Raw genomic sequence first — 25,193 nt, 5'->3', positions numbered from 1 at the left:
TAATTTAAAAAAAGGCTACGGGTGGGGATCAATCCCATGACCTTATTGCTATGAAGCAACAGTGCTAAGCACTAAGTGACCATGTTGCCACACCATTTGTATATAAATAAGTTAAATATGTGGCCATGTTTCACCTTGAAAAAATACATAATTTCTTTCTGGTGGTCTCTGTGATTTCTATAAATAAATCAGGTTGCATTTCATGAGGTTTTTACTATCCTATAATTGAGTAACAATCACCAACAGTCATTCTGTTGTGGGCAGTACACGGGAATGTTGGGATATTTCAAATTAGATTACATTTCTATTCAAAAAAATTCTTGTGAGCTTAAAATTTTTGTATAGTTTTAAAGAGCTGAATGAAACACATTTCGGCCTCTGATATTTACCAACACCTTGTAAATGTGAAGAATTAATTGGCCCATTTAAAGGTCAGTTCTGATTGGTATGTGGTCTTCATACAGCTCCTTGTCTCAAGCTGCTTTTAATGGACAAGATGCATCTTACAGTTGTGCAAAAAATCACCAGTTTTCCATGATCACTTCCACAGCAGTGTTGGCTAAAATACTCAGCAGTTCCCTGATGCGACCAGGTGCTGTCTGACTGACCTGTCTTTGACTCCTCTTCTTCCAGCTCTTTGGCCTCTTCAGCTGTGGAAGACAGAGTAGACGTTATATAAGCAGCCACAACACAGAGACAGACGACTTAATCACAAAACAGTCAGGAATGAGCTGATCCTTGACAGTTCTACAATTCTTGATAGGTACCAGCATCGCCAAACACATGCACATGCAGTATCCACCCCTAACCACCGACCTTGCTCTCTCACAAAGACAGTAATCACATTAAGCCTTATCTTCTGTCTGTGAAATCTCTCTGTCAGCAGTGTTATGGAGGTGCCCCAGTGATGGGTGTCACTCAAACACACACACACACACACACACACACGCGTGTGAGTGAATGAGTATGAAAGAGTCTGATATTAATACAGTGGCACAATTTGCATTACAAGTCCGCTTGAGAGCCACTGTCTTTTGATTAAACTGATAAATGAATAAAATTAAATATTCTGTGTGATCTTGCTCAACTTTGACATGACATATAATACACTGGAAAAATAATAATAATAAAAAAATTATCATTACATCGGATAAACGCGCTGAGCTTCCAGATTCAAAATGACTGTGCATATACATGCTTCAGCTTAAATTTTTAATACTCAGACTCACTTTTATTGTCACTCGACCCTTACAGGCAGAACAAAATGCAATTTCTCCAGGTCTTGGTGTAGTTAACTGGGACAATTTTTTTTTAACCTAACCTATTGTATAAACTATTGCAATGTACACTTTGCAATGTACAATATGCGCACCCCTGTGGCCATAGAATATATATACAAGGCACAGGGTCGGCAGCAGCAGCAGCGTTAGAGTATTAAGAAGGTGACAATGTGCATGTAGTGCAATGTTCACAGTTTGGTGGTGGATGTTGAACTGTTCAACAGTCTGACAGCATTCGGGTAGAAGCTGTTTTTCAGTCTGGACGTTTTTGCTTGGATGCTGCACAGCCTCCTTCCAGAGGGAAGGGGTGTGAACAGACTGTGCGCAGGGTGGGTGGAGTCTCGGAGGATGGAGGTGGCTTTGGCTCTACATCTGGAGATGTAGAGGTCCCCAATGGGTGGTAAGCTGCATCCGATGGTCCTCTGTGCAGACTTCACCACCTGCTGCAGCGCTATCTTCTCTGCCACCGTGCAGCCACCATACCACACAGGGAGGCAGGAGGACAGGACACTCTCCACTGCACAGCTGTAGAAGGCCCTGAGGACCTCGGTGTTCAGTCCGGCCCTTCCCAATTTCCTCAAAAATAGAGACGTTAGTGGGCTTTCTTGATGACAGCTGTGGTGTTGGTGTGCCAGGTGAGAGTGTTGGAGAGGTGGACTCCAAGAAATCTGATGGAGGAGACAATCTCCACCGCTGCTCCGTTGATGTAGAGGGGGGGAGGGGATGGTGGGGGCTGACCTGCGGAAGTCAACAACTATCTCCTTGGTCTTCTGGGTGTTGAGAATGAGGCTGTTGTCTCCGCACCACCGTATCAGGTTGTCCACTTCTCGCCTGTACACTGTTTCATCCCCTTGGCTAATGAGCCTGATCACTGCTGTATCGTCTGCAAACTTAACAACAAGATTATTCTTGTGCTGGGCTCTGCAGTCGAATGTCATCAGTGTGTACAGCAGTGGACTGAGCACACAACCCTGGGGTGAGCCAGTGTTCAGGATGATGGTGGAGGATGAGGTGGTGTTGATCCTGACACTCTGTGGCCTCCCAGTCAGGAAGTCCAGGATCCAGTTGCACAGTGCTGAGGGGGCTCCTAGTTCAGCCAGCTTGGAAACCAGTTTCTGCGGGATGATGGTGTTGAACGCAGAAGTGAAGTCGAGGAACAGCAGCCATGCATAGGAATCCTTGTTCTCTGTGTGAGAGAGGGCCTGATGCACCACGGTGGAGATAGCATCAGCTGTGGAGCGGTTTTGCCTGTACACGTACTGGTGCTCATCTACAGTCACATCGACGGTCTGCTTCAGGCGCCTCATCAACAGCCTCTCAAAGCACTTTGTGGTAGTCGTTGAGGCAGGATGGTGCAGAGGTCTTTGGCATAGGGATTATCCTTGATGTCTTGAGGCACGGCGGAACTCTGGCTTGGGACAGAGAGGTGTTGAATATATCTGCCAGAACCTCAGACAGCTGGTGTGCACAGTCTTTTAGGACCCCCCCGGTAGTCCGTCAGGGCCCGGGGCCTTTCCCGGGGTTGATCCTCTCCAGCACGTTCCAGATGCAGATGCATACAGATGCAGACATAGGTTTACATACACCTTGGCTACAAACACAACTGTCTTTCTGTTTACATTTTACATTGTTTTTTTAAAGTCACAAAAAAAGAAATTGTAACAAGTTGCAAAAACATCAAATTCATTACAGCTTTAAGGTCACTTTATAGCTACAGTTTCTTGTTTGATTCCACAACAGACACCAGAATATTGCACAGTGTTGCTTGGTTCAATTTGCTCTGCTTAGACCAACACATGACCACACTGTTCTCTTACTGTTCAGAAATGCTGTGATTATATTCCCAGGTTTACATCACAGCTGCAACTTCAGGAGCCTATTCAACTGGACAGACTCTGTAGTACAGAGTAAAGAAAAAGTTTATTGTATGATGTATACATGTCTATATGTGTTTTATTTTTATGGGTTTTTACAAACTGTGCAATGTAGTCTCACTACATTCAATTGCATTCCATGTTAATATCCATCTTATTCTGCAGTGCTGTCTCCAGACCAAGTCCCACCATTTTGTGCAGACAATGGTTTAACTGTTTGGTCTTCACCATAGCTTGAATGCATGTCACACCTTCACAAACAAATTGAACAATCAAAATAAATGCACCACTGAATACAGATGAGAAAGCCCCAAATGTTATTAAAGCCCCTTTCACACCAGGGCTGCTTCCAGTTGCGTCGTGTGTCATCATGACGCCGCCGTGTGGAAGCAACCTAGTGCCGAGACAATGCAGCTCGACGCCATGACAGTGTGAGGGATGCAAAGGACGAAGCAAATCAGACGCCAAAAATTAAACGTGTTTAATTTTTGTTTGCGTCCTCTACTCAATGCAGAAATTAAGTGGTTTCAGCGCAAGCCAGAGCAACAGGACGGTACTCAGGGTGACTGGAAGCCACACGCTCACGAGACAATGTTACCCGATGCCAATTTATGATTCCTGCTGTGTTCCATTGTTCCTGAAGTATAAATCATGCAGGATTGTTTTTATACCATGTACACAATGCAATGAAAAGGAAGGAAAGGAAAAAATAAAAATTTCACTGGTTGGACCGAAAAAGTGTCATGCATCAAGTTTGACAGACTGATAACTACCAAGACCAATCAGAGATTTCAATCCGGATTTAGATCACCTCCAAAATTCAGTGAAGTCTTCCATGCCCTAATATCTATCCGTGGTGCCAATTTGGTAAGAATCCATGAAGTAGTTTTGAAGTAATCCTTCACAGCACATATAAAGAGAAATCTTGACCCAGAATCAGGATTTGGAGCCAAATCACCTCCAAAATTCAGTGGAGTTTCCATTCCCTATTATATATCTGTGGTGCAAATTTGGTGAGAATCTGTGAAGTAGTTTTGAAGAAATCCTTAAAAGGAACTCTTCATCCAGAATCCAGATCTGGATCACCTCCAAAACTGAATGAGTTCTTCCATGGCAGAATGTCTATCTGTGGTACAAATTTGGTGAGAATCTGTGAAGTAGTTTTGAAGACATCTTTCAAAGCCTATATAAAGGGAAATCTTGACCCAGAATCCAAATCTGGATCACCTCCAAAATTCAGTGGAGTCTTCCATGCCCTATATCTATCTGTGGTGCAGATTTAGTGGGAATCTGTGAAATAGTCTTGAAGGAATCCTTCAAAGCCTATATGAAGTGAAATCTTGATCCAGAATCCAGATTCAGAACCAGATCACCTCTAAAATTTAATGGAGTCTTCCGTGTCCTAATATCTATCTGTGGTGAAAATTTGGCGAGAATCCATGAAGTAGTTTTTGACTTAATCCTTCAAAGACTATAAAAAGTTAAACTTGATCCAGATTCCGGATCCGGATCCAGATCACTTCCAAAATTTAATGGGTTCTTTCATGGCCTAATATCTATCTATGTTGAAAATGTTGTCAAAATCTGTTCAATAGTTTTGAGGTAATCCTGCTAACAGACAGACAAATACATAAACGCTGATGATTTTATTACATCCTTGGTGGGTGTAAATATAGGTATAATATAGAAACAACATCCTAACAATGTTCAAAAAAAAAATTTCATATCAATGGATTGACTCTAGGGTGTGTTGGGTTTAGGAGTGTTTATTAGCATAAACTGAATATAACATTCATGACCATTAATTAATAAATGTTTTTTCAAAAGCTCAGAATGAGCCCGTCATTTCTACATGGGAGTGGGATCCCAGACTGATGCCACCATGTTGCACCACCACATTTGTACGGAAGCCCAAAAGGGAAATATTTACACCATCTCATTTTGCAGCACAGCTGTAAGGAATCAGTGGTTGCTCCCACATACAACCCCTGGCAAAAATTATGGAATCACCGGCCTCGGAGGATGTTCATTCAGTTGTTTAATTTTGTAGAAAAAAAGCAGATCACAGACATGACACAAAACTAAAGTCATTTCAAATGGCAACTTTCTGGCTTTAAGAAACACTATAAGAAATCAAGAAAAAAAGATTGTGGCAGTCAGTAACGGTTACTTTTTTAGACCAAGCAGAGGAAAAAAAATATGGAATCACTCAATTCTGAGGAAAAAATTATGGAATCACCCTGTAAATTTTCATCCCCAAAACTAACACCTGCATCATATCAGATCTGCTCGTTAGTCTGCATCTAAAAAGGAGGTGAACACACCTTGGAGAGCTGTTGCACCAAGTGGACTGACATGAATCATGGCTCCAACACGAGAGATGTCAATTGAAACAAAGGAGAGGATTATCAAACTCTTAAAAGAGGGTAAATCATCACGCAATGTTGCAAAAGATGTTGGTTGTTCACAGACAGCTGTTTCTAAACTCTGGACCAAATACAAACAACATGGGAAGGTTGTTAAAGGCAAACATACTGGTAGACCAAGGAAGACATCAAAGCGTCAAAACAGAAAACTTAAAGCAATATGTCTCAAAAATCGAAAAATGTACAACAAAACAAATGAGGAACGAATGGGAGGAAACTGGAGTCAACGTCTGTGACTGAACTGTAAGAAACCGCCTAAAGGAAATGGGATTTACATACAGAAAAGCTAAACGAAAGGCATCATTAACACATAAACAGAAAAAAAAAAACAAGGTTACAATGGGCTAAGGAAAAGCAATTGTGGACTGTGGATGACTGGATGAAAGTCATATTCAGTGATGAATCTCGAATCTGCATTGGGCAAGGTGATGATGCTGGAACTTTTGTTTGGTGCCTTTCCAATGAGATTTATAAAGATGACTGCCTGAACAGAACATGTAAATTTCCACAGTCATTGATGATATGGGGCTGCATGTCAGGTAAAGGCACTGGGGAGACGGCTGTCATTACATCATCAATAAATGAACAAGTTTATGTTGATATTTTGGACAATTGAAAGGATGTTTGGGGATGATGAAATCATTTTTCAAGATGATAATGCATCTTGCCATAGAGCAAAAACTGCAAAAACATTCCTTGCAAAAAGACACATAGGGTCAATGTCATGGCATAGGGTCAATGTCAATGAGCAGATCTGATTTGATGCAGGTGTTAATTTGGGGGATGAAAATTTACAGGGTGATTCCATAATTTTTCCTCAGAATTGAGTGATTCCATATTTTTTTCCTCTGCTTGGTCTAAAAAAGTAACCGTTACTGACTGCCACAATCTTTTTTTCTTGATTTCTTATAGTGTTTCTTAAAGCCAGAAAGTTGCCATTTGAAATGACTTTAGTTTTGTGTCATGTCTGTGATCTGCTTTTTTTCTACAAAATTAAACAACTGAATGAACATCCTCCGAGGCCGGTGATTCCATAATTTTTGCCAGGGGTTGTATACTGTCTATTCGTGCAGACTAACAAGTTTGAGAACTCTCATTTTTGTGAAACAGGAGACCATATATACTGCTTATCACAAGAGAAGGCAAAAGAGCATAAATCCTCAACAAAGAAGTAAAACCGTGAAAGAAAACACATCTTGACAAGCAACGACCTAATGTAATCTGAAACCTCCCCACTAGGTGACACTAAATCCAACACAATGTAACTTTCGTTTGTCAGTTGTCATTACACCTTGCCTCGTTTAGGTCCTGTGTCTGAGCGCTGTTCGAAAAAAAGAAAAAAGCCCAGTGTTGCAGTCCGAACAGTCCCCCTCTAAAAATTGGCCCACCTGCCTTCACTGCACATGCATTATTTGGGACCACAGCAGCTCATCTGAGACTAAGTCTCGACACCCAAAGCCATCAAAGGGAATAATGTGATTATTAACCATCACATGACAAAGTAAAACCTCTTAAATCATTCTAAAGTCAGTTTTAAGCAGAAACGAGGCGATAATCGGTGAGTCGCTTCTGACGCTTTGAAATGACGGAGGAGCAGTGAATACAGCGGCTAGCAGCTTGTCTAGCTATGGTGCTCTGATCAGTTCCTCTGTCTTTTATCAAAAAAGTTCTGAATTTATGTGGAAATGATTATTGTTCAGATATCTGTCACTGAGATAGATGATGACTGGAGTGCAGTTTTAACCCTCCGAGGGCATTTTTTTGGACAGTTCACTCGCCTGGCATAAATGTTTTATTATTGCTGTTAACAGCTCTCCCTGCATCCCACAATCAAGTTTTATGTCTTTTTTTAGGACAACCTGTGCTTTCAGAATATATATGTTTTTGTTGTGTTTTATAAGTGTAATAAAGGTTTACAATCAAAAATAAGCAAGGAAGAAATAAAGCGAAAAATAATTTTCCACACACATTTATTCAAAACACACAGCAAACTATAATAAACAACTGTTTTGACACTTTATAAAGGTAATTTGAGGTCTTGTGTGAAAGTCTGTACAACAAAAAGTTTCAAACAATAAACACAAATGCACATTTTGAAAAATATATACAAAATGGTCTATACGTTTTGTTGTCTATTGATATGGCAAGAGTTATCCAGTAACATTCACATGCAAACTAGTGGAGGAATCCTGATAGTTACACACTCTTTGAGCACGTGAGATTGTCATCAGAGGCTCTCCATCTGCTCCTCTGCTTTCACTTTGAGTATGTACTAATAGTATGTACTCATTGGAGCACCCAGGGGGCTATTCAAACGGGCCAACTAGTAACATATCACTCCTGAAAATGATCTTTGGCTTTTCACGTGAGGTAAATCTGCCCTACGATTGGATTTTGGAAAACCATGTGACGGTGAACCAATTCCGATTGGACACTCACATTGCGCACGTCATCACACAGCTTCTATGAGGAGTACAAAGATGGCCGATGGCTGGCTTGAAAGTCCGCAGAGTTAACCTTTCAGCAAAAAAACAAGTAAGTTTCTATCTCATATCATTCAAAAGTTATTTTTAATTTAGTAAAGCTTGGTCTTAGCTGTCGTATACGATGCCGTCGGAGTTAAACAGAAATGAAGTGATGATCGTGAACCGCGGCTGATGCACAGAAATGACACGTGCACTGAAGGCAGGGGGGACTGATTTGTAGGGGTACCGTTTGGTTGGCGACACCGGTATATGCGAGGGGTCTTTAATGAAAATACATTACGATGGGGCGGGATGTTTTGTCCAATGTGAGCGAAAATCTGTCATACAAAATCCATTATATAGAGTGTTTATTACATGGAAAACCATTCAAAAGCATTGGGACTTTTGTTTTTGTCCGGTGAGTGCAAATATCCAGGTTATACGATGATGGTTTAGGTGAGTTTGTTGCATGTTTTTAGATGTGCTGTCTACATGAGAAGGTGGCTAAGACAGACCTTGAGGATAACCACTGTTAAATGTGCACCACAAGTGTAAAAAAAAAAAAACATAAATCAATCAATCAAGAAAAAAAGCTTCCCACACAGGGGACACCTACACCATTCTTTAAGACTATGTCTGATTTAACTGTATGGTCATTTGAATGTAAAATGAGCTCTGGGGAAATCGAACACTGGCCTTGAATAGGTCATTTAAATCAAATTATTAGATATGCAGTCACGGTCATTATGCAGGGTAATACAGAAGAAAGGAAAGGGAAAAAAAACTACACCAGAGAGAACAGAGCTATGCTGGCATTCAACACTGGCACTGGAACTGCATGAGCGTTCACTTTCAACTGCAATACCACAAGCTGCTCTGCTCAGTTACGATTCACATTTCAGCGCTCCACATACATTATGACAGGGAAGAAAAATGACTTACTCACTTCTCCACTTTTACTGACCCTTCCACCCTTACTACTCCGACACAGGGGAGAGGGAGTCAACTCCAATCTGGCCTTGCCCAGGAACACCATTAAAAGATATGACAACTACAATTAGGTTGTACTTCCCTGCTTGCTGCCCTCCCCATTGTTCTGGATATGTGCATAGTAATCCTATTTTAAATCACTTCCACATCTGTATTTCCACAGTATCACTGTGTCAGGAGTGAATAGACTAGCAGTCTCACTGTGGAGGTATGTGCCTGGGAGGGGAAACCAAAGACTGCAGAACAGAATATGACTTAGGGCCTGATTTACTAAATGTCTGCATGTGGAAAAATGTTGGCAAAACTAACAGTGTGCACTTAAAATTATATCTTTCAAATGCGTAAAATAGCATGTATCATCTATTTAATGTCTGCCTTTATGAATATGCAATTTGGGGTGTGTCCACCTGAGGGTGCAAAATTGTGGGTGCTGAACATGCAAACAGGTGATGTTTGCACATGCAACAGGATTTATCAAGACTAAAAGCAATTATAGAACAGAGATAAGACTAAAAGCAATTATAGAACAGAGATTGCATCAGTAATTTAGCACATTTGAAACCTTGATGCTAACTTACCCAGTGCTGTGTAATCAATAAAGATAGTATGATAGTATGATTCAAAGTCGCTCCACATTTGCTGTTTGGGTATGCAATTCTTTATTTTCACCCTATATTCTTTAACATAGAAAATGCCACAATTAAACATTTTATATTGACTACACACAGGGACTGACAGCAGGCAGCATGTGTCAGCACTGTGGAAAGCAACAGCTGCAAATATAACATACAAAAATGATTCTCATTCTATATCACGCCCTCTCCAGTTATGTAAATGCTGGTGTATCAACAACCGAAGCCAGTTCACCTGCTGTGAAAAAACACCTCCATTGTAAGGACACCACCTTAAAGCAACAGTGTACTATTAATAATGATAATAATAAATATATATATGAAGGATATCCTCCCTTGCCACAGTATCCAGATGTAAGAAATGGATGCTGAGTCAATTCACAGCAGGGTGATGCAATAACTATAATCAAGATCATTTGTATTTGTGCGGGCAGGTGCTTTTCAAGGCAGCAGTGCTGAATCCGTGCTCGTGTAACTCACCTTGCACCTCCTGTGAAATAGCAGACAAATCATTTTCAATGCACATTAATTTCTGATTTGGAGAATAATCTATATGTTCTGCATAGCTGAAAGTGGCTGATGTCTATGTCATGTGCACAGTTATTCTCAGTACATTGCCAGCAAACCATGAACCAACCCAACATGCAAAAGTTTGGAATGCAATTTAGCACTCAATATATATAGCATCTTAGTAAATCAGGCCCTTAAATATTTCAATTACATTAATACTGGATGGCCATGTTATCAGTGCTGGCCTTTCGCGTTAACGGTGGTTGGCAGAAATACAGCTCCCCCTCCTGCCCGTTAAAGGAAAAGCCCCACCACCACCATCACTAGAGGAGCACGTCACTCATGGGTGGAACTGCATTACTATATTTCTTTCTTTCCATTTCATTTGATTTCATATGTTCCGTAGAGCTATTTACTCTTTCCTCTCAGTCTGTGTCACTTCCATATTTATTGTGAAACCTCTGGGCCTTGGTGCAGCCACTGGCTGACCTTTATTTAAATGTCTCCTCCACTCTGAGAAGATCTCATTACAGCAGAGCTGGTGGCTTTGCACTATCTATCTCATTTCAAAACTTTTTCTCTTTGCACTTGCAGCAATACTCAGCTATTCACTCATACTAATTACTGGACCCAAGTAATGATGTTCCTCTGTGCTGAAGATATGTGTCCCACTATTTGAGATCCTGGCTACACATATTAAGCAGAATTCTTTCTGTATTATGAAAAGTTCACTGAGCAGTTAACATCTTATTACTACTTTTTGCTCTCATCCTTAGTCTCATTGTCACAACCATGTGATCTGGGCATCGTGTTCTAATTATGCATATCATCTACAACCCCAAATCAGAATAACTTGGGACATTATGGAGAATGCAAATTTAAAAAAACCTACAGTAATTCTTACATTTACTTTGATTTCTGTTTCACTGCAGACATTAAGAACACAACATCTTTCATGTTTTGTGTGGTCAAGTTTATTTCATTCATCTGGCCTGCAACAATGGAAAATAAAAAAGTCAGGATTGGGGCAATTTAGGGAATGAAATAAAATAAATGAATAACAATAGCATAACAAGTGTTGTCAAAAGGTGATTGTAGATTAGATCAGATTAGAGATTACATAGAACTTTAATGATCCCTTGGGAAGACTCCCGCAGGGAAATTGAGGTTCCAGCAGCATTGTATAGCAACACACAGGGTAAGAAGCACACAGATTATCAAAAGTGAAAAAAATAAATATAAATACAAATACACAATACCAGACATAATGTTCAAAGCTGGTTTACTTGCTACTAGTGTTCCTCTCATTCTCATTCCCGACCTCTGTCTTCCTGTTACTCCTCCTGTCCCCGAGTGAGGAGTTCTACAGTCTGATGGCCAGAGGGACAAAGGAGTTTTACAGTCTGTTGGTCCTGCACTTGGAAAGGAGCAGTCTGTGGCTGAAGAGAATCCTCTGGTTGCTGATGATGGTGTGCAGAGGGTGACTGGCATTGTCCATAAGCTTCATGCCAACCACAGAGCCAGCCTGCCTGATCAGTTTGTCCAGCCTGGATGTTTCCTTCTTGTATGTGCTGCCCCCCAGCACACCATGGTGTAAAAGAGGACACTGGCTACTACGGATTGGTAGAACATCCTCAGGAGTTTTATGGAGATGACCGCAATGACCGCAACCTCCCCAGAAAGTACAGCCTGCTCTGTTCGAATACCCAGAATGTGGGCCAAAGCCATCTCAAATGATCTGTGCACATTCTGTCTGCAGAATGTCACATTCTGTGCAAGTGGAATGCGGCTGGAATACAGCACGAATCCCCACAATGTCAGCAGAATACATCAGGAATATGCAGAATGCATCCCAAATGCTGTACAGCAGAGCCCTGAACACAGGCCGAATAACACCCAAGGGCTGCTTGGAAGGTGTCCCGAATGCTGTATGAATGGACCTCAAAGACAGCCAGAATGCCCCCGGAATGTACGCCAAATGTGTGCTGAACATGTAGGACCCAAAAGGAATGCATCCTGAATAACAGGAATGTACCCAGAATGTGACACGAATGCCCCGAGTGTACCATGCATGGCGGCGAAATGTCCCCACCAGGGTATAAAAGCCCATCCACTATAACAGAGTCATCATTCCCAGACTACTGACAGTATGGACCCTGTGGACCATGTAGCACTGCTGCTGCAAATTGGTGTCCTCCAGCATCAGCTGCTGGAACAGCTTGTGGAGGCCAGGAGCAGAATGATAAAGAGAAGGAGAAGAAGACAGAGATGATACCAGACTCGACCATGGCTAGCAGAGGAGAGGAGGAGGCTTGTATGGCCACTACACCAGACTCATGGAGGAGCTGCGAGTGGAAGACCCGCAGGCCTTTCACAACTGAGCTGGTGCTTTCTAGCCTGTCACAAATAGCTAACAGGAGACCACAGGATGAGTGAAGTTTAGTGTTTTGGTTATGTTCAATACACTTGCCACATCCTGACGAGTGCTGGCAACTGTGTGGCATTGCGTGACATGTTTGTGGAGAGTGTTGCATGCACCTCTAAACACCATACATACACCTTCTGTGTGAGAGGAGCTTAAATTTTACATAGGTCCTGAATCCTGCTGGTGCTGTTGCTTATCTCGACAACTGCACTTGATCAAATGTGCAGGTTTCTTCCCCGGGCAAGGCTGGAACCTACAGCTGGGTGGAGTGCTGTATTCAGTACAACCTTGAGTGTAAATTTCAATGTCAATCTGTGTGCCAGGTTTTGTGGCCCCAGCATGATATACAGTACCTTAATGTTTGCATATTGACAAATGTTCACACGGTAAACTTGCTACAACATGCACTCAACTGTTAGCATGGCTAGTTCAGGCACTGAGAAGAGTTGAAGTGACTTGAAAGCATGAGATAATAAAATTCACAATTCAATAACTGTGGAAAAAGGAGAGAAGTACAGTAAAATAATAATAATTATAATAATAAGGGTGCACAAATGCATGCAACTGAACTGAAAAATTTCGGTACAGGCCTTTCGGTATGGAACGCATGTGTACCAAGTGAATACAGCAACTATGGGTGCAAAATATTTTTTAATGTGTGTAAAACTCTATCTCTGCATTTCACCACAGCAACCTTAAGCTGCATTTACACATAACGACGGCAAGTCACCAATGTCACAAAGTATACATTCTTGTATACATTCTACACATTGTGAATGAGGTGACTTGTCTCCACACACACCCCCATATTCATCCAACCATCAGTTGCTGAACAATTCAGATCGCTCCAGATTGCTTCTCAAAATCCACAGAACTACTTCATGACTGCATGCTTAGTTGGGCTCTGTGACATGGAGTGGTGCAGAGAGGAGGAGGAGACGGAGAGAGCCAGATGTGTGGGTCCACGCGGCTCTCGTCTCGCTCGATTTCCCAAACATCAGGCACAACAGCAGGTGGAACACCAGCAGGAGTGCACTGAGGAGCACTGGAACAAAACTTTTACCAGACTTGGCATCACTGTCCTTCTTCAGCATACTGCAGCAATGAAACTGAATGCGGTGCAGCAGGATTTCATTGTGCGCACGTCAGAGAAGAATGCTGTCACGCACTATTAAGGATCACCACATCAACACACTCAGTCGCGAAATGAGGGTGGTGAATGACATTCGTGGAAGATTTTTTTGACAGCCAAACACATGCTCCACGAAAATCACAAATATCACACACCAACACGCATTATTAAGAAACCTATTCAGATGCGTTAAGTCACATTAAGAATGTCAGGAATGTGCCAAGAATGACACAAATATGACATTCGTAACGCATCTTGCTTATGTGTAAATACAGCATTAGCAACAGTCTGGATGTTGTTATTTCAGGCGAACATGCACAGTGTGGGCTCAGCTGTTTGGAAACAGAACGGTTCCTCATTTACAACCCCAGTACCAATGAAGTTGGACGTTGTGTAAAATGTAAATAAAAACAGAATACAATGATTTGCAAATCCTCTTCAACCTATATTCAATTGAATACACCACAAAGACAAGATATTTAATGTTCAAACTGATAAACTTTATTGTTTTTGTGCAAATATCTGCTCATTTTTTAATGGATGCCTGCAACATGTTTCAAAAAAGCTGGGACAGTGGTATGTTTACCACTGTGTTACATCACCTTTCCTTCTAACAACACTCAATAAGTGTTTGGGAACTGAGGACACTAATTGTTGAAGCTTTGTAGGTGGAATTCTTTTGTATTCTTGCTTGATGTATGACTTCAGTTGTTCAACAGTCCGGGGTCTCCGTTGTCATACGTTGCGCTTCATAATGCGCCACACATTTTCAATGGGCGACAGGTCTGGACTGCAGGCAAGCCAGTCTAGTACCCGCACTCCTTTACTATGAAGACATGCTGTTATAACACATGCAGAATGTGGCTTGGCATTGTCTTGCTGAAATAAGCAGGGACGTTCCTGAAAAAGACGTTGCTTGGATGGCAACATGTGTTGCTCCAAAACCTGGATGTACCTTTCAGCATTGCTGGTGTCATCATAGATGTGTAAGTTGCCCATGCCATGGGCACCCCCATACCATCACAGATTCTGGCTTTTGAACTTTGCGCTGGTAACAATCTGGATGGTCTTTTTCCTCTTTTATCCGGAGGACACGATGTCCATGATTTCCAAAAACAATTTGAAATGTGGACTCATCAGACCACAGCACACTTTTCCACTTTGCCTCTGTCCATTTCAAATGAGCTCAGGCCCAGAGAAGGTGGCGACGATTCTGGATGTTGTTGATGTATGGCTTTCGCTTTGCTGTAGCGTTTTAACTTGCACTTGTAGAACGACTGTGTAACTGACAATTGTTTTTCTGAAGTGTTCCTGAGCCCAAGCGATTAAGCATCCTTTACACAATGTCAGTTTTTAATGCAGTGCCGCCTGAGGGCACTCAATGTTGGTTTTTGGCCTTGCCACTGACGTGTAGAAAGTTCTCCAGCTTCTCAGAATCTCCCATTATATTATGGACTGTAGATGATGGAATCCCTAAATTCCTTGCAATTGAATATGAAGAAACATTGTTCTTAAACTGTGTGTTTCATGCAGTTGTTCACAAGTGGTGATCCTTGCCCCATCTTTGCTTGTGAACAGCTGAGACATTTGAGGATGCTCCTTTTATACCCAATCATGACACTCACAATAAGTGTCCTCAATTCCCAACACTTATGAGTGTTGTCAGAAGGAATAGCTGATGTAACACAGTGGTAAACATGCCACTGTCCCAGCTTTTTGAAACGTTGTGCAGGCATCCATTTCAAAATGAGCAAATATTTGCACAAAAACAATCAATTTTATCAGTTTGAACATTAAATGTCTTGTCTTTGTGGTGTATTCAATTGAATATAGGCTGAAGAGGATTTGAAATCACGGCATTCTGTTTTTATTTACATTTTATACAATGTCCAACTTCATTGGAATTGGAGTCTGTAGTATATGATGATGGACAAAGATACGTGGATCAGACGAAAGCTATATGTTGGCATTGTTCATCTGCAGTCAGGTATGGAGCTGGTTGTACACCAAACATATACATCTGTATATAAGAAAAATGTGAGAAAAGTCTGTAGCAAATATGGCTATGTACATATCTTTACAGAATCAAAACTGCCTTAATTTTCAACCATTTTTCTACAAGTCCGCAAATAACTGACTCTTTCCAGGACCAATAATAGGGTGGAACTGTGACAGTGGACTGACCCTGCACCCAAAGTCCCCCCTTCCATCAAGTGATGAGTTCTCCAAACAATCCCTAGCAATTTACAATGCCTCAGGAGAAGCTTCAACAAACAGTCCTTCTAGATCAAAGACCCTTGTTGAAAGGGTGCAGGAATATTAACACCCAAGTAACTCTAATCAATTTAAAGCCTCTCACATCTCCAGAAGTGGCCTTCAAAGCATTCTTGTTTATATCTTGTCAATAAACACATCAGTTCCCCCAGCCAGACCACAAAAGATCAAGGTCATAAAACTGATTCAGCATTGGATGGCAACACAGTGCATCCTTGTGGATCAGGATGGGAAGGATACGGACCCGTCAATATGTGAATATACTTACAGGAGAATATAAGGGGAGGTGATGGTCTACAGTGGTGGGCACAGTTCCGCTAATCCGCTAACTGCTAACTATTGATGCTAATGTTTTCATTGTCGGATTAGCTTTTCAGATAACATCGGACAAATTATCTTCTGATATTTTTTTCCCCTGTCTGCATATAGTAATGGTAAATGCCACACTGGCAGAACCATTTTAAACATTAATACACATATAGCAAATTATTCTTGCAAGACAGAAGGTACAGTAGTGTTCAGAATAATAGTAGTGCTATGTGACTAAAAAGATTAATCCAAGGTTTTGAGTATATTTCCTATTGATACATGGGAAACAAGGTACCAGTAGATTCAGTAGGGTCTCACAAATCCAACAAGACCAAGCATTCATGATATGCACACTCTTAAGGCTATGAAATTGGGCTATTAGTAAAAAAAGTAGAAAAGGGGGTGTTCACAATAATAGTACCATCTGCTGTTGACGCTACCAAACTCAGAACTATTATGTTCAAACTGCTTTTTTATCAATCCTGGTGAATCCACTAAAACTGTCTTTAGTTGTATAACTACAGTTTTTCATTGGTTTCTTCAAATCTGCAAGGCATTAATTTTGTGGTTTGGAACCAGATTTTGCTCATTTACTAGTGTGCTTGGGGTCATTGTCTTGTTGAAACCACCCATTTCAAGGGCATGTCCTCTCAGCATAAGGCACCATGACCTCTTCAAGTATTTTGACATATCCAAACTGATCATGATACCTGGTATGGTGACTAGCACCTAGCACCTCTCTACTTAGCTAACCTAATTAAACTCGTACTAACCTAATTAAACTACGTACCAGCCCAGGCTCTGCGTTCTCAGAGTGCTGGACTACTTTGTGTCCCTGGGTGAATAAAAACTCTGCAGGTCACAGAGCTTTCTCTTATCGTGCACCTGCTTTGTGGAATGATCTCCCTGTGTCAGTAAAACAGTCAGATTCTGTAGAGACTTTCAAGTCAAGACTTAAGACACACTTATATTCCCTTTGATTTGGCTAGCATACTAGCATAGTATGTTACTATGCTTTCTACCCTTTTTCATCCAGAGATGGAAATGGGTGCCTTCTTCTGCAGGCCTCCCATCCTGTGCACCAGCATGGACTCCCAAAATTTCCTGTATATTCGTTTTGTAAATTGTTTTGTCAATTGTGCCGCTAGCATGGCCCAGGCAGAGGGTCGCCCCTTTGAGCCTGGTCTGCTTGAGGTTTCTTCCTCAAATCATCAGAGGGAGTTTTTCCTTACCACTGTCACCTGTGTGCTTGCTCTTGTGGTTGGTAAGGTTAGACCTTACTTGTGTGAAGCTCCTTGAGGTAAGTTTGTTGTAATTTGGTGCTGTATAAATGAAATAAAGTGAAACTGAATTGAAGTTTTGTTTCATAACTTTTGTTTGTTTTTGTTTTAAGTCTTTAACAACTTTTAAGGTATGAGCAAAGTTATTGCAAGTCTCCAAAGTTGTTAATTTTCTGCTCAGTGTTTAAAACGTTTTGCTTTAAAAGACTTTAAATCACTACCAGGGCATTTTTGAGAACAAACACCTAAACCTTCATCGTTGGGTCGATCGGAACAAACTTCTACGGACCCACAGAACCATCATTCACTCCTGCAGGCAAAACAAGTCTGATCCACAACCTCTAGTCACCCAGGAAACCAGTGGTTAACCCCAATGCATGTGAAAGATGGTCAGAAAAGGCCCATCAGTCAGACTGGGATAAAGTTCTAAGGAATATCCATTCATCTTCTATGTGTGCAATACATTGCCTTATACAGTTTAAAATAGTGCATAGAATACATTTTAGTAAATCGAAACTGGCAAAGATGTACCCTCAAATGGAGCCAACTTGTGAAAGATGTAAATCGGCAGAGGCGACTCTGAGACATATGTTTTGGTTTTGTACCAATATACAACAATTTTAGGGTATATTTGCATATTTGGGGTAAGAATATCACCCAATCCACTTTATTTTTATTTGGAGTTACCACACTGATGGTTTGGCGTTACCGGCAGGGGGTCAAAAACTCATGTGTTTTTTCTACATTGTTGGCATGATGCCTGATATTTCTCAAGTGGAGGGATGCTGCCCCACCCACAGTGTCACATTGGATTAAAGATGTATTATTTCATCTTAAATTGGAGAAGATTTGTTTTGAGTGGCTCTGAAAAGAAATTTTATAAAGTTTGGAAGCCTTTTCTAACAATGTTTGACCAACCGTCTACACAGGTGCAGGAGTGACATTTGGATTTGTTCTGTATACTTTGGCTGACTGAGTAATAACAGGTCTTATTCTGTTTTGATGTGAACCTTTATTTATCTGATGACAGTGAACAGGGGTGTTGTTTTGGTGGGTGTTTTTTTTTTTCTATTCCTATTTTTGTATTTTTGTACTGCATCGGGAGGTCTGGGCGGCTTTGCTTGAGCTGCTGCCCCCGCGAAGAAAATGGATGGATGGATGGATGGATGGATTTTGAAAATGAATGAATATATTAAACACTAGAAAAGGCCCATCAGAAAATTCGACCGGACTGGACTGGACTGCTCAATCTATCCAATCCAACCCAGAGAAGTGAACCCTTCAAGTGTTCTGATGGGCTTTGTTGTCAAAGTGGCCATTCATTTGTTAACTGGCAGCACGGTGGAATAGTGGTTGGCACTGTTGCCTCACAGCAAGAAGGTCATGGGATTGATACCCACCTGTGGCTTTCTGTGTGGAGTTACATGTTCTCTACATGTTTGTGCGAGTTCCTCCAGGTGCTCCGGTTTCCTCCCACATTAAAGACATGCCAGGTTATGGTGAATTGGAAACTTAAAACTGTCCAGTTCTCCCTTGCAAAAGAGATCTCAATCTCAATGGGAATAACCTGGTTAAATAAAGGTTCCACTAAATTAAAATAATTTTCTTACATTTTTATAATTATCACGCATGGTACAGAGAATCTCAAACAGGGAGCGCCAAATTTTGAGTCCACAGTGAAACAGGTAATGTCAAATGTTGAACACTTCCTAGATTGCCAATAGAGGAGATCTCGTGGGATCTCACGGAATTCAGTGGCAAGTTGACACTGAAACAGGAAGTGTCAAATTTTGAGTCCACAGTGAAACAGAAAATGTCAAATGTTGAATACTTCCTGGAGCTACAGCAGAGGATATTTACCTGTTTTTCATTATGTTGTTGTTGCACTGGTATGTTTATCCTCTGGAAGGGTTTTGTGTAATTTTTTGCGTGTCTCAATTTTTAAAAAAGAGAAAAGAAAATTTAAAAAAGAGAAAGTGTAGATCTGATGCAAATACAGGATTAATCTCGCGGATTATTCAATGCACAGTCGACACTGAAGCAGGAAATGCTAAATGTTGAGTTGACATCGAATCCGGGAACGCTAACAGGTAAACAATTTACATTGTACTGCAATGCACCATGGGGACTTTGGGGTTTTGGGGTTTTAAATGTTGCTATTGTTGTTTATGTTAGTTTAACAGTGTTGTTAGTGTTATTGATTTATTGCGTTCTTGTAGTTCAATTGGTTGAGTCAGTTTAGTTAACTATCATGTTGCTGGTACCATGACTGAAAGTGTACTGCGTTTTATGTCCTCCACCACCATCTCGGTTTTTGCACATCTAAAATTAGAAGCACCTGCTTGTGGCACAATGCAGGAAAGACAAAAAGCTCTCAATGCATCCGTGTAACTTGGATCATGGAGAAATTGGGTTGAGCTGACATTTGCTGTTTGGTATGCTTATGTATTTTAGGTCAAGGATGAATGGCACCAAAACAGAATGTTGGCAGGACTAATATTTTTGGAGAGGCTTCAGATATTAGCTAATAACAATGAACAATGTATGTTGCTAACTACATTCTGGACTCACGCCATTCCAGCAGGGGGTAGTATATCATCTTTATATTAAAAGCACAAGTGAGTGATTTTATTTAGTAAGGTCAATGTTGTAACGCTGTGCTCCATATGATGATTGGAGGGTCAAGTTGAAAGGCTGAATCCTATTGATTGACAGCTATTTTGAGATATACACCGTCACTTAATTGGGCAGCGCAGTCTCATTTGAGGACGGGCACTAAATGTTTAAAATATGACTATGACACAATAATCCTACTTCGGGGACAGCCCTCATATGTCCCCATCAGAACTGGCACATTCTTTGAGTTTTTGGGCAAATTACATGGCAAACAAAGTGAAAATTCAAAGAAAAGGTGTTGATGTGTCGGAAATTGGACACGTGTTGCGGTTTGTTTATGCCCCGGAGCTCAAACACGTTGAAGCGGTTGTGCAGGCAAGAGAACACAGCTACTCTGACTAGGTGTGTAGGCTAACACTTACTGAAACAACCTCTCCCATTTGCCTCAGGGGTTCAAACAAGACTGCGCTGCCCTGTTATCAGGAGCTCAGTCCCATCATGGATTTTACAAGTGAAGCCAAAAGACAAACTGCAACCTATTTCTTGGTGTTTGCTTTGCAAAATTACTTGACCATTTCTATTGTTCATTTCTTACACCGAAAATAAAACACACATAATATTTCCTTGGTTAAGTTTAATACAATGTAGTGTGTTGTGGTAGCGGAAGTTGGGATTTTCCCAGTATGCACTGGGTAGCAGGTTTGCTGATTAAAAACTGTTAAGTTAATGCAGTTTCTCACATGTTATGTGGTTACATTCATTAGTGTACTGTTCTTTATATCTTCTAAGTTGCCATTGTAATCTGAAGTATTTGTTTTATGCCACACTGAGTGTGAGTATGAGCACAGCAAATGGCCTTCCATCAGTACGCATACAATGTTGGGTCTTTAATGATAAAGGGCATGGTCTTGTGTAGTGCAGTGTAAGGGAACACGAGAGCAGCTATTAAATTGAGGTTGTCTCTCAATCTGAGTTATTGTTATAACAACCCATTCATCTGATCCAATAATTTCAACATTTCGGTGCTTTATTTTAATGTCGTTTCATTAGTTTGCTCAATCATTCATAATGCTGGTTAGATCGGAGTAACCTCGGCAGCTAACAAGGTGCACACACGATGGCAGACAATACTAATGTTGTCAACCTGATTTTGTCAGCCATTTGACAGTCTTCCTTATGAGGAGAAATTTAGAATTAAACAGCAGGGCAGATCAACACCTAAGACTGATTTGGTGCAAAAAGTAGGGAAAAGGATCAGGTCTTTTCAGCTCTCCTGGTATGACAGTTAGCTGGCTGACTGGAAGTGGTGTGACACAGAAAATGTATTGTTGGCCATGCCTCTTGATGAAACCATCTCAGAGATGTCTTGTCTGGTCAAAATTGGGTTTTGGGGATCTGTCTAACTTTGACCAGACATATAAAAGGCATGAAAAGAGAAATGAACATGTGAGTCCCTCTGCAATTGAGAGGACACTGGTCAAGTCCCTGGAAAGATGCCTACTTGGTATGATAAGGTCACACATCTTTTTCTTGAAAAGTAACGGAGGGCAGAATTTATGTGAGCTTCTCCACTTAAAAAGACCAGCAGCTGCCACTGGTGTATATGATAACAAGAACCTAAACGATTTATAAATACATTAAAAGAGTAAATTAACATTAAATGTAATGATGTAATTAACAGTAAATAAAAGGGTTGAGTTCGTCTTCTAAAAACTGTTGAGGTCTAAGGGTCTAAAAACATTCTGGACTCACACATCATTGCAGGTCATTATAGAAACTTTGCACACTTTGTTACCCCATTGAAAAATGTCAGCTTCTATTTTATAAACACTACCCAATGTAGAGCTTGTGGATTTATGTATTTGTCTGTCAGTCTTTTAGCAAGATTACGTCAAAGCCACTACATGGACTTTAACAAAATTTTCACCACAGATAGATATTAGGCCAAGAAAGACTCCATTAAATTTTGGAGGTGATCCAGATTCAGGATCAGGTTTCACTTTTATATGGGCTTTAAGGGATTACTGTTAGCAGGATTACGTCAAAACTACTGCACGGATTCTCACTAAATTTTCACCACATATACAAATTAAGCCATGGAAAATTCCATTACATTTTGGAGGTGATCCAGATCCGGATTCTGGATCAGGTCTCACTTTATATAGGCTTTGAAGGATTACGTCAAAACTACTTCACAGATTCTAACCAAACTTGCAACACAGATACATATTAGTCCATTGAAGACTCCATTGAAATTTTGGAGGTGACCCGGATCCAGATTCTGGATTAAGATTTCACTTTACATAGCCTTTGAAGGGTTACGTCAAAACTACGTCAGATTCTCACCAAATCTGCACCACAGATAAATATTAGGGCATGGAAGACTCCACTGAAATTTGGAGGTGATCGGGTCCGGATTGGCGGATGTCAGAAATCTGTGATTTCTCTTATTATTATATTATTATTAATCATGGATGTGTCATTTTTGGTGTAAAATCACCCAGAGGAAAAGTCACAATTGCCCACCTTCTGACTGTATTCGTCAATGAATGTCCACGGGTGCACAACCTTCTGCTGTGAGGAAATCAATAACAGCACATTGTTTCAAGCGCACATCCATGTCCGTCACCATTTTTAATCAACTGCTGGACACGTTGTGCCGAAGGCAATTCTGTTTATGTCTGAATGTGCAGGCAAAAAGTGTTTGGTGTAGCGATAGTCAATAAGTAAAGGATTATTCTCATACCAGTTTCACTTCAACATACTGCTTGTTATTAAAATAATCACACCAGAAGCTGAATGTGTCAGTCAACCCTCATAACATTTTAAACTAGAGCAGCAGATTTGCGGTTTGCTGTAACACAAAAATTAAACCAAAACACTTGTTAAAAGTGACTGTCTTGTCAATCAATAGTATACATTTTTTTTTTTTTGGGGGGGGGGGGTGCTTTTGATCTGAGATATGAAGCTACTGTGATCTTTCGCTGTAGCCTGCTGATACATATAAATGAGCAGAAGCGAGATGAAACATGGTTTCAGACTGCTTGAGCAAACAAACAAATGAATCACACATGGATTGAAGTTCTGCAGCCAATATTGATCCTCTGCAAAACGCCCAAACCAACCCAGATCGATGCTTTTAATTATTGCTAATTTGTTGAACTCATACTTGTCTTGTTGGCTCTACTGCAGGCGAGCCAGGCATAATTTCAAGAGTCATATCAGTACACAGTATAGTCGTTAATGCGTCGGCGGCCCCCATCCCTGCCCCAAACCACCCTCGCTTTTGCCCCAACCTTCTCTTCTGGCTTCCTCGCAGCTCTCTTTGATCTTCCTGCGGCAGACAGCAGCCAGTGCAATGAGCAGAACCAGCAGACACACGGCCAGACCCACAGTTACCCACAGAGCCACTGGGGGGAATGCGATGTTCTGACCTGGAACAACAAGAAGGGGGAGTGAGTTAGATGAGAAGGTAGAGCATCATTATTCCCTCTTGGGAATTATTCCCTCCCTCTAAAATTGCAGCTGTCACCATTACGCCCAAAAATTATTTGAATCTTTTTCATGAATCTTAGACTGTGGTACTGTTAAAGAATAACACTCATGAGGTAGATCAGCCATCAGCCAAAAACCACTGTCATTATCTTCATCATCCACAACAGTGTTACAACCACTACGTATATCTATTTTCACTATTGTAAACCATCACGTGTCTAATCAAGACACGAGAGCCTCTCATTTGGGTCCAGATCTGCTGTTACCACAATACTGTGTTGTCATTTCACTCCAGCAGAGTTGGCGAAGCATTACATGGGTGTCCTCGCTAACTATCTCACACCCTGCCTTCTGCTCAAAACACAGCTCATATGTCTGAAGATCAGATGCTGCTTCTTAAAATGATTCATTTTCTTCCAACTCATCATCATCGTCACGTGGATAATAATGCAAATGTTAATGTATTTTAAATAGAAACAAGGTTTAAAGTAAAATAACACCCCTGTACTATAAATGTATGTACAATTTCATTTAAAAAATTCTAAACAAATAGACATCAAATTGAGTGAAAGTGCAATGATGAACTCAAAATTCAGAAGATGGATTAACTGGTCAGCAAGACAAAAAACAAGAAAAATATAGTCAAATTTCCCTGAGGTGTTGACAATAAACAGAGAGAAGAAAAGAATACAGCAGAGCTGCTAAACAGATGCCTGCCTGGCGGTGGCACAAACAGGCTTTCTTCAGACAGTAAACCCGCTCTGGGCAAATTTAAAAACAAAAGTCTAACTGGCATTGAAAAGAGGAAATGAGGAAGCATCTGTAAGGACTTGGCATCAGTTATGAAGACAGACAGACTGGCTATGATACTGACCAATGTAGATGGAGGGCAAATAGAAGCATCCTTTGGAGTTTCGATTGCGATCAATTCTCGTGCAGCAGATAACAGAGTATTTACAGAGGAATCCTTCACATGGTGATACAAGCACCAAATTTGGTAAAACTATACCTTAGATATTACTCTTTTGAAAAAACCGACGGGCCACTTGAATTTTCAATAGGCGGCCACATAGGGGTCAATTGAAGAATTACATAGGGGTCAAATATAAAAATGCTCCAGTCATATGAAAATTATACCACATTATTTGTCTGATTGTAAAGATTCCAAAAAGGTATAGTTTGGACTATCTATGACTGAATTCTCTGGAGTTATGGGGTAAAACAACAAGAATGGTGACAAACTTCAGTTTCAGTTTGTACAGGGGTCAAAAGTTAGAGTTGCTCCAATTTTGTTCAAAAGTGATGCAAATGATTGAGTTAATAGGGTTTCAAAAAGGAACAGTTTGCATGCTTAACATACGTCACATGTCATAGAATTCAATGGATGTCAACATTATTTGACCTTTACTGTAGAGAACAAGCATTCAACACAGCCAAAACTATTTCATTTATTAATCCAAGTAGCTCAATCAACAATTTGCACCA

General features: G+C 40.7%; 1 protein-coding gene across 1 annotated transcript in view; it reads right to left on the bottom strand.

Annotated features, from left to right (window-relative positions):
- Positions 1-25,193, bottom strand: part of cd276 (CD276 molecule) — a 340,196-nt gene that overhangs the window by 140,146 nt on the left and 174,857 nt on the right. Inside the window, exons 5-6 of the mRNA XM_034186696.1 lie at positions 23,510-23,647; positions 609-650 (exon numbers count right to left, since the gene is read on the bottom strand). Coding sequence (XP_034042587.1) covers positions 609-650; positions 23,510-23,647 — 180 coding nt within the window. The remainder of the gene's footprint in view (positions 1-608; positions 651-23,509; positions 23,648-25,193) is intronic.

The sequence above is a fragment of the Thalassophryne amazonica genome, chromosome 2 (genome assembly GCF_902500255.1).
Source record: "Thalassophryne amazonica chromosome 2, fThaAma1.1, whole genome shotgun sequence".
Classification (NCBI taxonomy): Eukaryota; Metazoa; Chordata; class Actinopteri; order Batrachoidiformes; family Batrachoididae; genus Thalassophryne; species Thalassophryne amazonica.
The sequence above is the reverse complement of the archived record's forward strand: the minus strand, read 5'-3'. Positions and strand labels throughout refer to the sequence as shown.